We start from the raw sequence: 14,050 nt of genomic DNA, 5'->3' as shown, positions 1-14,050 counted from the left end.
TGACTGCCCGACCACGTGGTGCTACGACGGGCCAATGGAAGCGGAGCTCGAGGCTGGGCGACAACACGAGTGCAACATTTCATTATTGTCATGATACCGTGAAGTCCTGTCACAGAGATGGATGTTATCAGGGCTTGGAAACACCGTCCATCCGATACAGAAGAGTTACACCAAATACCAAAGAGAAAGTCTCAAAACATTTAGACTCATATTTTGTTGAGTTTCCTGTTCAGTCATGTTTTCTGTTACTTTCATTTCCCTGCATGGAGACATAAATAATGTTCCCAAACCCTTTTCCTGCTAGGAAGCAACTTCTGGTGGGGAAATACAAAATCACAATATGTTGCCTTAACTTTATTGCATTTGTAAATGTTTAAAGGCGCCCTAAAGTGTTATTGACCACTAGAAGCACTCTGGAGCATTTATTTATTTTTATTTGTGCATTTATTTACTTGTTTTTGCAAGTTGGTCCAAGAAAATCTCAACTATTTGCTGTCCTGGCTCAATCAGCAGAAACTCTACACATTTACTGAAAAATCACCTGTTTAGATGCCACCTTGGCCCACAAAGGTAAGGCTACTCTTTCTCAATATTTTATTGTTTCTAAATGTTATACTTGTGGCCTACTTGATGAGGGTGTATGATTATGGTATTCTTGGGTTGCACCCACATGTTTGAATGCTCTTATTGTGAGTCGCTTTGGATAAAAGTAGGGCATGGTTGTAACAGATTGCAGGGTTGAACATTGCAGGGTTTAGCAAATGTTTCATGAGAGAGGCAATGTATTCAACACATCGCTCAAGCCTCAAGGATACACAGAATGCATTTGGTGAGTCACACTGAATGTAAACAGAAAGTTTGTTTACAAGAAAACTCCACAGGGCATCTTTAAAGTATCATGGTATTCTTGTTATTCATTATGCATCTGTGAATATATTCAACCTTGTCCTTCTTCCCAGTAACATTATTACATTTTTCTTTATTATGGTGTATGCTGTTATAGCTGTGATGCAAAGTGTCCATTCAGGCACAGTCAGCACAGGAGGTGGATCCTCTTGGTAGTTTATTGAAAGGTTTGAGCAGTGATGATAAGGTGATGCTGACGACTGGTTTGTATATAAATAAGAAGAGAACACGCATGCTATTTGAGTTACTAACAAGATCACATCAACATGCAAAGCTGCTGTTCACTGAATAGAAATAAACAGGAGTAGAAAACAGTCATGAAACTAAAACTAGAAAAATCCTGATGAATTAACTAAGAATCTAAGAGTGTGAACCAACCTAAACAGTGTGGCTAAAGAACAATGGATCTTTCACACAGACACCCACTAAGGAGCTCTGTGTGCTGCTGCTGTGCAGCTCTTCACATCTATTGTATGTCTAGTAAAATATTCCCCTACGAACCATGTACAGTGCTCCGCAGTTATATCAATAACGGCTGACGTTTACCTTTAACCATATCATTACGTTTATTACCATAAACCTACAACCCCCAAAACAGCCTGTTTTAATCTAAATCTCTAAACTCAGATTTAACAACTTTGTTTGGACATTCATAGTTCACCAATATAGAACAGCAAACATACAATAACATCATATGCTGTATTCATTGATTTGAAGTTCACAGCAATAAACTGATTGATTAATGCCCAATAAACTGACTAACATAGTACAAGTCTCCACTGAGCTCAGCCTAAAAGAAATTCTCGGGGGGGGGGGCATATCAGCAGCTGTTCCAGGCAGCGGCTGCTGCCCCCTTTCACTGGAAACAGAAACTGTGACTTCATGACTATTACCAAGTGTTGCAACATACGTAAAGACCAATAAAAAACAAATGAATTAAAGCACATTCAAAAAAAGGAATTTGTGGAACAAAAGTCAGAGAAAAAGAGAGACGCTGGAACTCTTTGTACTCTTTCAGTTTCAGTATTACTCAGGAGAAATGCTTGAACGCTAACACAGTGCTGGACATGAAAGCTGCCTTGTTTCAAGCCAAACAGCCACAGCAGAGCCAGCGAACAAAATAACATCACAAGATGCAGGAGAACTCTCAGAGTAACCTATGACCTCCATCCTGCAGCTGACAGAGAGCGGGTGGCTGGATCTTTCTCTAAATCTATCTATCCATCTATCTAGTAGTAGTAGTAGAGTAATAGAGTAGTTTCGCTTTTTACACATGAATATAGCAAAACTCTATTTACATATAAAATGATTTTGAACCAGGCAGCAGGTGTATTGATGTGATGGGACTGGGTTAAAATCTCTGTTGCATCAAAGGTCCCGTATTCTTCTCATTTTCACGTTCATACTTAAGTATTTGGACGTCCTACTAGAACAGGTGGACATGATTTAATATTCAAAAAGCTCATTATTTTTCCATAGACTGTATAAAAGAATTGGACGTAGCTTCCGGGTCTGTAAGGTGAAGCCAATGCAGAAGAGCCTTAAACCTGCATCCTTTCATATGGCCAGAGGGGGCGGTTGTATAGAAGTCTACGGGAAAACTAACCGACTTCTCACTTGATTTATTACCTCAGTAAACACTTTCTTAACAAGCTTATGGTCTCATGTGATAATTTATTATCGGCTTATTCAAAAAATAATGATGTTCCACTGATACATTTTGGTCCCATTTAGAGGAAAATAGACGATAAAGGAGGGTATGCTTTAGGGCAGGACTACGTTGTGACTGACCACTCAGAGGCGGTCTTTGTGGCATAAACGTCCCTTCTGGTTCCAAAAAGCCAAGATGGCGACACCCAAAAAGTGAAACTCAAGGTTTCAAAACAGCGGTCCACAAACCAGTGGGTGACATCACGGTGGCTACGTCCACTTCTTTTAAACAGTCTGTGTTTTTCTAATAGCAGACGAAGCTTTTCAACCTCTTTCTTTTCAGCACTCCATTTCAGAACAGATTGATGGCTTTGCTGTCTTCTTCGACATCCTCATGTTACGTCTGTGAAGAAAAAACAATGCCGGACAGCAAGGTGGGTTCAGGAGGTTTTCGGAGGAAGAGGATAGTCGGCCTGCTGAAGGGCTGGAGGAGGTCACATGATCAACAGATGCCCTTATGATGTCATAAGGGGAACCAAATTCAAACAGCTCGTTTTCACGCACATTTCCTGAAGGATGGAGCAGGAGAAACAGAGAGTGGAGGGTATTTCTCAGAGTTTGTCTTTCTCCTGGTACACCGGGGACACATATTTATGTTAAAGAGAAGTGCATTTTGCATAATATAGAACATTTTAAAAAAAAGCAGCCGCTTCAAATTGTCTTAATTTACAAAAGGAAAGTGAACCATTATGAGATGAGCCCTACTTTTCAGGATTTCTGATGATCTCATTTACACATCATTTAGTACCTTCAATGTGGTTCCTTAGTTTGACTGGGGTGACTGACTGTATGATAGCTCGTCGACAACAGACCACAGAAAGATTAAAGTAAAACGAGCACAAGTGACCCACGTTGCACCAAATTGAATCATATGTTTGAGTCACATTATTTCTCTTTTTGATTCTATTATCATGCAGCATTGTGTTTGTGTTCTTGCTGCCAGGAGGTCAAGAACAAGGAGACACAGGGCCCATTATACACTACACCACAGCAGGCAGACTGCTGTGGTAAAGAGGATGAGCTTCACTGTAGACCTTTTGATTGATCATAAAAATGGCCGGCGGACCTTGTGGTGGATAAAACACAATGAAGTGCCCTCTACGGTGGCCCAGTGTGCAAGAAAACATGACACGGTGCATGTATCAGACATTTTGCCATTGTAGTATGGAAATATTGTCTGCTCATCCTGTGAGAGGGGCCCCTCCTCTGTTACTCTTCCTGAGGGTTTTTCCAATCCAAATTGAGTTTCTGAGGACAGATGGTGATTTGTAATTTTGGGCTATTTAAATAAAATTTGACTAGACCTGAATGGTTTAATAGTTAATTGTTCTCTGTGTGTTATAATTACAGAAGCAAAGTCGTTATAAATAAATAATAAAACTGTTTCAATCTTTGGTTTAAAATGTTTCACCATAAATGCATCACCACTTTCTGCAGCCCAGTATGAAAACTTCCGTCACAGTGACAAAGCTCCAGCTTGTTGTCAGTTTAACTACATGAATCTGATTTATGAATCTGTCAAACAACATTTTTAAAGCATCCACTGGAACAACTGTGGCTGGAAGTAACAGGCAGCCAACCGCCAACACTAAACGTCCTGTTAGTGACAAATTACCTCATAACTTTCCTTTTTCTCCCCGTTCCAGTAACAGAAAATTAAAATGACCGAACTCAGGCAGACTGAAATCAAGCAAGAAGATGGATTTTGTTCAGTGCTCAGAGGTGGTTTTTCAACAAGTACATTTTGTTCTGTGCCATTATTAATGAACAGGAAATAAAAGCTGAAAGCCCGGGTTAAATCAGAGGCTGAATAGTAGACTTTTCACATTTTTTATGTCTATCAACAGTCAGAATAATGCACATCATTCATAATAAAACGCTGCATTATTTAGTTCATCAGGCAGATCAAAGATGCTGATACATGCTATATTTGGCAGAACGTTACATTTGATGGCGACAGTGGTTAGATGTGAATCTGCTATTTGACTAAATAATCTCAACTCAAGGTTTACTTACTCGCTTTTGTCGTGACTTTCAACGGCATCCCATGCCCCTCATCAGTGGATGGAGTTTACTCCATTTCTGTGTAAGTCCATAACAACCGGGGACTGTCCACGAGGAATCTGAGATACCGATGAAAGCTCAGGAAAAAGTTAGTAAGTGGACCTTGAGTTGAGATTATTTGTAAAACTACTATTCATAAAGTCAAGAATGAACTTGTACACTCTAAGTAAAGATTTTACATTAACAAAAAAAAAAAACACATGACACTCTTCTTGTAATCAAACACACGGTTCAAGATGATTCCTTTTTAGTTTGTGACCTCCATAAAATATTCTAACCGTATCCAGTTTGGGCTTCTTGTCACATTTCAGATGTTTGAGTTTTTAATCTAAACTTCTCAGACTGTTTCATTTAAATAACTGTTCAAGTCCAGAGGTGGAAATATCCAACATTTCAGAAAAAAATCTATCTGGGAAACACTAGATTAAACTACCCAACTATAATAAAGCTAATAGATAAAGTTAACACGAGCTCCAGTACTGATAAATCAAGAATCCAATAATGTCATGTATAATAATATATCGGTCACAGGTGACATTTTTCTGCAGAATGAATATTTTTACTTTACCAAGTACATTTTGCTTATAATACCGCTGAACTTTTGCTTAGGTAGGGTTTTAAATGAAGTTTTTACTTTTAATGGAGTATTTTTACATAGTTGGTATTATATAGTGTTGGTATTTTTGCTTCTTCCTCCACTGTCCAACACTCTTGAAAAAAAATACAGACTGTACCTTTATTTTGCACTGTACCTTTGGTTTTTTTTAAGACTAAACTTCATCCTATATTCTTAGTTGCTACGTACAAGAAACACGAAAGTTCATTCTGACCTCAGAAACTAAATGTCCACTTACTGTTTTGTTTTTCGCCCTTCTTCATTGGATCGAGTTAGCTTGGTTGTCACGGAGACGGCTCCATGTTTGTACTGGCTCGTAAAAATCCGCTCTCGCCCTTGAAAATAATCGTTGGACAAAATTATACCAACTCAAGGTGCACTTACTGGGAGCTTTCGACCATACGACACAGTTTTCACCATGCTTTATGGTGCCATGATTGAAATCATGTCAGCAGATCCATCTCCATGACAACTGAGCAAACGATACAGCTGAAAGTTATGAAAAAAAAGACAGTAAGTGGGCCTTGAATTAACAAGATGATTCCATGAAGCTCTTTGTGGGTGTTAGTTTTACAGCGTTATATCATAAAGGTGCTGCTGCTACACATGTTTGGCTTTTCTACTAACAGGAGCTGCTGCTGAGCAAAAACCTTGAACAAAACAAAACAAAGCTAAAGTGCCTTCATCACAACTCGACCAGCATAATTTCTGACGCCATCATGGCGTTTGTAACAGCTTCATCAGATTAAAGGGTTGTGGCGTTTTCTCATCATGAACTCATGAAGTCACAAGGCTTCCACTTGACAACAATTAAATAACATTTTTATGAATCCAGAAATCCACTTGGGTCCAAATCAAGTCAAGTCATAAATTAGAAACAAATAAAACAAGGCATTTCTTAAAGTCTTTTGAGGATTATCAACAGTCGAGGGTTTCTTATCGTATCATCACACCATCTTTTTTTTAGCACTTGCCATTTCTGGAAGTCAATGTCCAGCTCTGTCTCCATATGTGCTTTTCCAAGATTATAGCACTCGTTAAAAGTGCAGGATCAGAACTCGGCTTTAGGGCTGAGAGAGAAGAGGAAGGAAAAAAAGTGCCATCATCACCACCAGCAGCTCCACGGATCTGTCCTCTGCTTTTATTTGGTCCAGTGTGAAAGCTTGTTGGCTCCATTCCCCGAATAAAATTCTTTCCGCTGGATTACGCAACAAAAGCAGCAGGAAGGGGAGATAATGAAACAGTCTGATGAAAGGGGCAATAGAGCATAGCACCAGTGGCCACTACCATGAGTCACTGAATAATGATTTTATTCATTTACAAAATGAGATCTTCTTGGTGCAGCTCATGCCAACAAGTCCATAAACACTCCTTCAATTTATAGACAGTAATAGCAGCGCTGCAGTTGGTTTTGACCGAATGACAAAGAGTTATTTAGTTACGGCTCTGATCCGCCTCACATCGCACAGCTGTTGAAGCTGCCATTCAAAAGGTGTCTCATTCATGCTCTCAATCCTGATTCTCAAGTGTTTTCCTGACTTAGACACAGGATTATTTATTCACGCGGAGCATTACCGGTGACTTTAGACTGCTACTCATGTTAACTTGCCGTTCATTCACACCAGCAGCAACTCAGTAAAGCAGTCTCCTAACAGCCAATTCACTTTCTACTGAAGTAAATATTAGCTGATGTTTTCCGTGGTTGCTTGGTTTCTTCCCATTTCTTGGCAAATAGAAGCTGCCTGCAGCTGAATTTTTGGATGAAAACACCAATTAGCATTAGCGATCAATGCCAAACAAATACTGCAAAATGTTTCATATATCTGCAATGTCGCTGGCACAGAGAACGAAGCAATCAGCGAAATCAAACTGGCCTTTGGACAGACGCCTTTAGTGGTGCCATTAAAATGAGTTTTAGACTTCATTTGACGTCGATACTTGTTTGGTTTAATTCGAATAAGGCAGGTTCAGATTGTGTTTAACTTATTTATCGCTGAATCAGTGTGTTAGACGTATGTAGTAATATATTACTTGGATGTGATTTTAAATGCACTTTGAAACTCACAAGTTAAATGCTAAAAATGTAATACCCTAATACAGACATTTACCGGCTCAGAATTCAGCAGGAGATGTACTCGATGTGTAGTTAAGATTTTGGATGTGTGCACAGCAGCTTTGTGATGCTATAAGAGCCGCATTAACCCAGTGGCCCTCTCTCTCACGCTGCTGTTTTGGCTTCCAGCTGACCAGGTCAGAGTTCAGTCTTGATCCTGTGCATCAGATCTCTCTGGTCCACCATGTCCGTCTGTCTGTTCCAGCGGTGATAAGCCAGCAGCGCGATGTTCTTGGCCGCCACTGAGCTCATCTCCATGGCGCTGCCTGCCAACTCAATGCCATTGAGGTAGTAGAGATTGGGGTGGAGCTCCACAGGCGGCAGTCCCTGGCTGCTGCCATAGCGAGGGTAGGCCTGCCACTCTGTCACCTGCACCGAGTAGTACGACCTGAGATTGAGAAGCACAGGAAAGTTATTATTCTGCTTATTCTCAAAATTTGTTTTTCTAGATTATTCTGCTTTTTAAAAAAATGTATCATTATGACTGGTCATCGTCGCCACTTCACTCCTGACTGAAATATCTTGACAAGGATTAGATGGATTGTGGTGAACTATTGTACAGAAATTCATGGCCCCTCCAGGATGAACCCCTCTGACTGTGGTGATCCTCTGATTTTTCATCTGGCGCCTCCATGAGCTTGTAATTTTTGTTCTCAAGTGAAAGAGGTTGGCAGATATCAGATGGATCACCATGGGGTTTGGCACAGACATTCAACAGTAAATGTAAACACATGCATGCAGACACACTAAACTAAGCTATTTTTACATTACATAATTTAGCATGTTGACGTTAGCATTTAGCTCTGCTAGTGAACTGCTTTAGTCTGTAAACTGGATAACTGACAGAAGACTAATTAGCATCAGTTTTGTAAATCGCTGTAAATCGATTGTTTACTTTTTTAAACAAAAATGCAAAAACTTCTTTGGGGTCTGAACCATTTTGTGGACCAACTGATTATTTGAGAAGATAAATAATGCAGTAATGAAAATAATTAGTTGCAGCCCTAGTTAATGTCATGATAACTCTTTTAGGACTTAATCAGTGGCTCACCTGAAGAGTGTTTTAAGCTGACTCTTGTCCAGAGGTTGTGGCGAAAACACTTTATAGACTCCTGCCTCTTGTGGCTGCTTTCGCCTGAAGCCCGCTGAGATGTTGACGGGACAAACACTAGCCACGCTGTTGAAAAACACATCAGGCGTCTCAGTCGTCAAGACGCTGGCGAAGGGGAACAGGCGGGGGTCCGGAAAACCGAAGAAAGAGGTGTTGAGGTAACCATGGACAATGGTCGCTACAGTGCTGTGGTAGTTGCCGGGAAGTTGGTCGAACGGAGGGGTGAAACCTTGGAACTGGATTCCAGATTTGACACTGGCCTGGAGCGGCGTCGCCAACACTACAATGTCGTACATGTCTGATACCGTCCCTGCTTCTGAGGCGTAGCTCAGCTGGTACTGGGGCACCTCCCCTGGAGGGAACATACACAATATCATTGTTAACACAATACTACACACGATTCAGACACAAATGAACCTACATCTGCTTCATACGCAGTTTGTAAATGATGGTGTGAGCACAAGATGATTTTCTCAGTAGATACAGATCCATCATTAGAGACATAGCGCTATTTTATACATAAGCCATAATGCAAATGCTGTAATTGACACAAATGCTGGATTAGAGGAAATAATCCACACTTAAATGTGATTAATTACTTCCTTCATGTGTAATCCACAGACCTGAACCTGGACCGTCCAGCTGTGGATTTTACATAACAGAGCATGTTATGTGGCCGCTTTGCATTCTGGTCTATTCTATTTCACTACTAAATAAAGATTTGAGTCTTATTAATGAACCAACTAATAATTGTGAAATTCAATCACCATTCAATACTAAATCTATATACTAAATCTATACTACTAAATATAAATACCAGCACTGAAATATTCGACTTTGAAAGCGTGAACATCATATATTAGGTTGCTTTAACGGTCAAAATGATAATGGCCCTTTTTTACTTCCGTACTTGTGCCAGCGAGGAAGAACCAAGCATGAAGTTCAGGTTACAGGTTAATTTGCTGCCATGCAGAAAGGGTAATTTTCTGCTTATTATTGTTGTCAGTAAACAAAGCACACTAACTAAAGGATCCTTGTAAAACTGAATTAAATTGAATTATCCTGTTGAACCGGCATCAAGGTTAATTACCTGAGTAGACCGGCGAGATGGAAATGACTTGTGCTTGCAGCAGGTTAGCGTTGGCCATCTTCAGCAGGCCAGAACACACCAGCTTGTTGCCTCCTTCCACTGCCCACAGGTTGTTCTGGGCTCCAGCTAAAGACACAGCGCCTGTAACGCGCACGCACACACACACACACAAAAACACAATCACAACATGCAGTGCCAAGTACTATAAACCAATTATCAGCTGCCCACACGCTGTCCTGTTCTCTTGCTCCCATAGGCCACCCCCTCCTCTCACCTTGCTTTCCTCTCTTCTATTCTCACCTCACTCCTCCATTAATCGACTCCTGTATCGCTTTTCTTTTCCTTCCCTTTCCTTTCCTTTCCTCTCCTGTTTCCTGAGCGAGGACGTGGACGTGCAGCTCATAACTGGCTCATAACAGCCTTCCTCTTCCCACCCTCCTCCATCTTTCTTCGTACTTATCACCCTCTCCCTCCCTCCCTCCCTCTTCTTCCTCTCCTGCTCATTTCTTCACACTCATCTGACCTACAAAGGCGGGGATGCTGACATTCTGCCCATAGTTGACCCTCATGACAGGCGCGATGACCTCGTCGATGAAGCGCTGTGACACGCCCAGCTCCAGCAGCGAATCAGAGAGGGGCCTCTGGGTCATGTTGATGAAGCCACTCCCCCCGAGAGAGTCCAGCAGCTCCTCCACCGAGCTGAAGGCGTAGCCGTGCGCCTGGTACTTGTAGATTCTATAATATGTACACACACAAGCACAATAATTGGTTAATCTCTAATTGTAATAGTTACTAAATCAGTAGACAGATTTATAAATTGACATTTTATATTAATCTTTCTTTCTTCATTTCTATCTGACAGACAGACGGAGGGAAATACAGGCTCAGTGTTGTTGTTTAGAGCAAAGGCGAGAAAGACAAAGTGATGCAGAGATAAAATCACTTCCTGAGAGAGGAAATAGAGGTCAGTAAATGGTGTTTGTGGAGGGGTAAATCAGCAAATCTGAGCCTGCTTCATGTTTCCAGCTGAAACTAAGTCAAGATAACAGAATTGCAGAAAAGCATTTGATGTGTTGGCCATATTTGACCGTCTCCTGATATCTGAAACACGACTGGCTGATCAAAGGCATCAATTCTGTTGTTTTCTTCTGCATTATTTTGTTGTTGAAGGATGAAGAGAGCCGAATTTACATAACAGCGGCACTTAGAAATTTTAGCTAGATGGATGTCGGTATTTATACTGACCTCATGCTTGGAATGTCACACAATGAGTCACAGTGTTGCAGTGATTATGGCTGCAGGCGTAGGAAATGATAAACAGCTCAGCATAGGCTTTACCTACTGACTGCAATACTGGGGGGCAGTGTTGTGCATTGGTTCTGTAACTGTAACTGTTTTTACAGGCTATGATTCACATGAGTGAAAACAATGGTGGCAAAAAGAAGGTGTAAACCAGGAACGGCTTTGCTGGATCAGTAATGGAAATTTGTTTGGCATCATTAAAAAAAAAAAAAAAAAGAATACTTAGAACTTCTTAAACTAGCTCCATGTTATCTTCACTCTCTTAACAGAAACAGGTGGGAGAATATATGAAGCAGACCAAGCAGAGCAGCCGCGTATTACACACAGAAGCATAAATCAGAATTCAGCTGCACCACAGCTACATCCTGTCAAGTACCCAGCATGCCAAGCAGCTGCCACGAGACTAAATAGCCAGCAGAGCATTAATATTTCCGACGCACCTCATGAATTTCTCCATAATTTCCTCCACCCACATCTGCAGGCGTATGAAGCTGATACCGTAGCGCCACCACAGCCTGAACAGGTCCAGCAGGTACCAGTCTGTCTCCTCCAGGATCACCTCCTCCCCGTTGAACACCGCCGTCTTGCCCGCCACGCTGCGCCGATACTTTAAACCTTGAGGAGCGGAAACAGGACAACACAAAGAGCGAGGACACACACAAAGACAGACGCAGAGGAATTAAATTTTGAGGAGTAACTTGTCTACCAGTGATCAAAGTAAATCAAAAAGAAAGAAATCAAAGTAATGGACAGGACACTTTCAAATAAAAACACATATTTCAGCTTTTTTCTTTTTTTTTTTTCTAAACCTTTCTCAGACTTTAACATCTGCCTGAATGCAACATAACAGGATGTTGACAGTCATGGGGTCGGATTACTTTGGCAGGGTAATGAGTACTGGATCCAGAACTACAATGAACTGAACTTCCAGTTAGGGGGCCACATGTGCGGCTCTGCTTATCAAACTCAATCCATCGACCTTTCTTAACTGATGACTGTTCTCTCTGCTCAGCTTACATCTGCTGGAGGCACAAAATAAATCTGATGAAGCTACACACTGTACTTATCTCAACTGTTTACAAGACACAGGCTACTCTATATTCTACAAAAAACAGGAAAACCATTTTCTTAGCTTGTAACCCTGAACAGATGTCTGTAGGTTCCACTGGGAGTCACCACTGTAGCTGTTTTTTTAAGTAAGTCTACACTTTTATGCCTCGTGTGCCGTGTGTCACGTGTATTAACCGACCGAGCTGTTTGACAAACTCCTGCATGTGGAGGTTCAGGGAGTGAATGATGGAACCGCCAGACTCGTAGTCATGATGATTGACAGTTACAGTGGCGAGACGGCCTCCGACCTCCCCCTTCTCAAACACGTCCACTTGGACTTCAGGGCCGAAGTGCTGCCGCAGGAAATGGGCCGTGGCGCTGCCTCCTATCCCCGCCCCGACCACCGCTGGAACACAGAGGAGCGTGACATCAGAGTGTGGTTTGGAAAAGAAATTAGTTAAAAACTGATGGCCAACAATGTAACTGTTTGTATCATTGTGTGTGTGTTATTATTGTGGGTGTTTTAAGACACGGCTTCACCACAAATGGCAAAATGCATGTGTATCAACTGGGTGAACAAAATAAACTAATCACAGCTGAGAGATTAAAAAGTGGTGCCGTTTCCTGTTATTTTGCAGCTTTTAGTGGTCAGTCGTCATACCTACAGCTAGACAGAGGAATGCCGATGAGAAACAATGATGTCTTGTTGTAGAGGGAAGTAGGCAGAGCCGCAGGTACTGGGACTATTTTTTTCCCCACTGGAAATTTCCATTGCAGGGTTTAACTTTAACAGTACCCTTTACTTGATTAAACACAGAATCGTGGAAGTCAACTCCTTCAAGCTAACTGGTGCAGACAATAGAGTTTATTTATTATCCTGTCTTTTTCTTTTATTTTGGACTTATATACTTAGTTATTGCACCCTGTGCATCTAGGTGCAGCTTTGGTCTTAGTTTGTGTGCAAATCAAAAGACATTAATGTCATGTTACACTCTCTCTGTGGGTGGGCATGTGTTGGCCAGCTGTGATCAGGTGGTGCACAGATGTTGAAAGGTGAAAACAGGGCTGTGTGAGGATGTGAAGAGAGATGAAGAGGAGGTCATGGACTCACAGGGCCCATAATTTCAAGCTAACTGCCTTTAAAATACCAAGACGTATGATTTCATCTTCATTAGCTACATGCACACTATCAATGGATAAATGAAGCAACACTGGATGCTTTCTTAAGTCTAATACAAGGGGAAAAAATAGCACCGCATCCAATTTGGCTTACAAAATATTAGCCCCCTAGCTACCTGCAGATACAGATGCTGTAGCAAACAGGAAGTCATGAGTGTCCAACCACCTGGAGGAATTTATGCTAATTAAAACACACCACCAGCTAATGAACACTGTACATCATCATCTCCCTGAGTGCTGGCTAACATTAGCTCAACTCATCGGCTGGCTGCGATGGAGAACACACTGCTGTCCTTGCCTATTTTAGAAGGCGGAGCTCCGTCGACATGAGCGGGTCCCGCCGGGTCTCCGACAGCCGACCAGGTGGACAGAACCACGAAGAGCAGCGGGAGAAGAGAGGCGACCATAGCGGCGACAGAGCAGAGATCACCAGGAGGAGGAGAGGTCAGGAGCAGGTGCGGAGTTAGCTAACGTGTTAGCACATTAGGCTAATATTAGCTCCTCTCTTCCTCTTTCCTTTACACGGTCTGTACGTTCAGCACAAGGTCGTTTTCATATCGGCTGACCTCTCGCTGTAAAATAATAAGGTTTCGTTGTTAATGGTGCCGGAAAGCAGCACAAAAGACCGCTTGATGATGGTGATGATGCAGATCAGTTCACCAATGAACGGCCCACGTCCGGCAACATCACGTGATCTGAGAGATCGGTCCCATTCCGACGAATCACAGGCCGTCTGAGCAGGTTTACGTAATTTACGTACTGCTGCAATTCTGTTGACGTAACGTTGAAAGATATGACGTACTAACTCACAGGTCGGAAAGGAAGGCAAAGCACCGTCTGTTTTTATGTTTTTTTCGATAAAGATTTAGAAAAAAGCAACAAAAAACAATAGAGTAGAATAAAAATAGA

General features: G+C 41.7%; 1 protein-coding gene across 1 annotated transcript; it reads right to left on the bottom strand.

Moving 5' to 3' along the window:
* Positions 1 to 4,473: 4,473 nt before the first annotated feature.
* On the bottom strand, positions 4,474 to 13,718 carry LOC139213445 (prenylcysteine oxidase-like). Its single transcript, XM_070844139.1, has 7 exons — positions 13,440 to 13,718; positions 12,162 to 12,368; positions 11,353 to 11,527; positions 10,134 to 10,345; positions 9,611 to 9,751; positions 8,461 to 8,872; positions 4,474 to 7,797 (listed from the first exon to the last, which is right to left on the bottom strand). Exons 1-7 carry the CDS (start codon positions 13,546 to 13,548, stop codon positions 7,548 to 7,550), a joined length of 1,506 nt encoding a protein of 501 aa, XP_070700240.1. The 5' UTR covers positions 13,549 to 13,718; the 3' UTR covers positions 4,474 to 7,547.
* Between the last annotated feature and the right edge of the window lie 332 nt (positions 13,719 to 14,050).

This window comes from Pempheris klunzingeri, chromosome 14, assembly GCF_042242105.1.
Source record: "Pempheris klunzingeri isolate RE-2024b chromosome 14, fPemKlu1.hap1, whole genome shotgun sequence".
NCBI lineage: Eukaryota > Metazoa > Chordata > Actinopteri > Acropomatiformes > Pempheridae > Pempheris > Pempheris klunzingeri.
This window is presented reverse-complemented; position numbering and strand designations above follow the sequence as displayed.

Coding starts and splice junctions, on each gene's coding strand:
- LOC139213445 (XM_070844139.1), bottom strand. CDS start 13,548: ATGGTCGCCTCTCTTCTCCCGCTGCTCTTCGTGGTTCTGTCCACCTGG. Junction 12,369..13,439: donor AGCTCCGCCTTCTAAAATAG/GCAAGGACAGCA, acceptor TCTGTGTTCCAG/CGGTGGTCGGGGCGGGGATA. Junction 11,528..12,161: donor GGAGTTTGTCAAACAGCTCG/GTCGGTTAATAC, acceptor CCGCTCCTCAAG/GTTTAAAGTATCGGCGCAGC.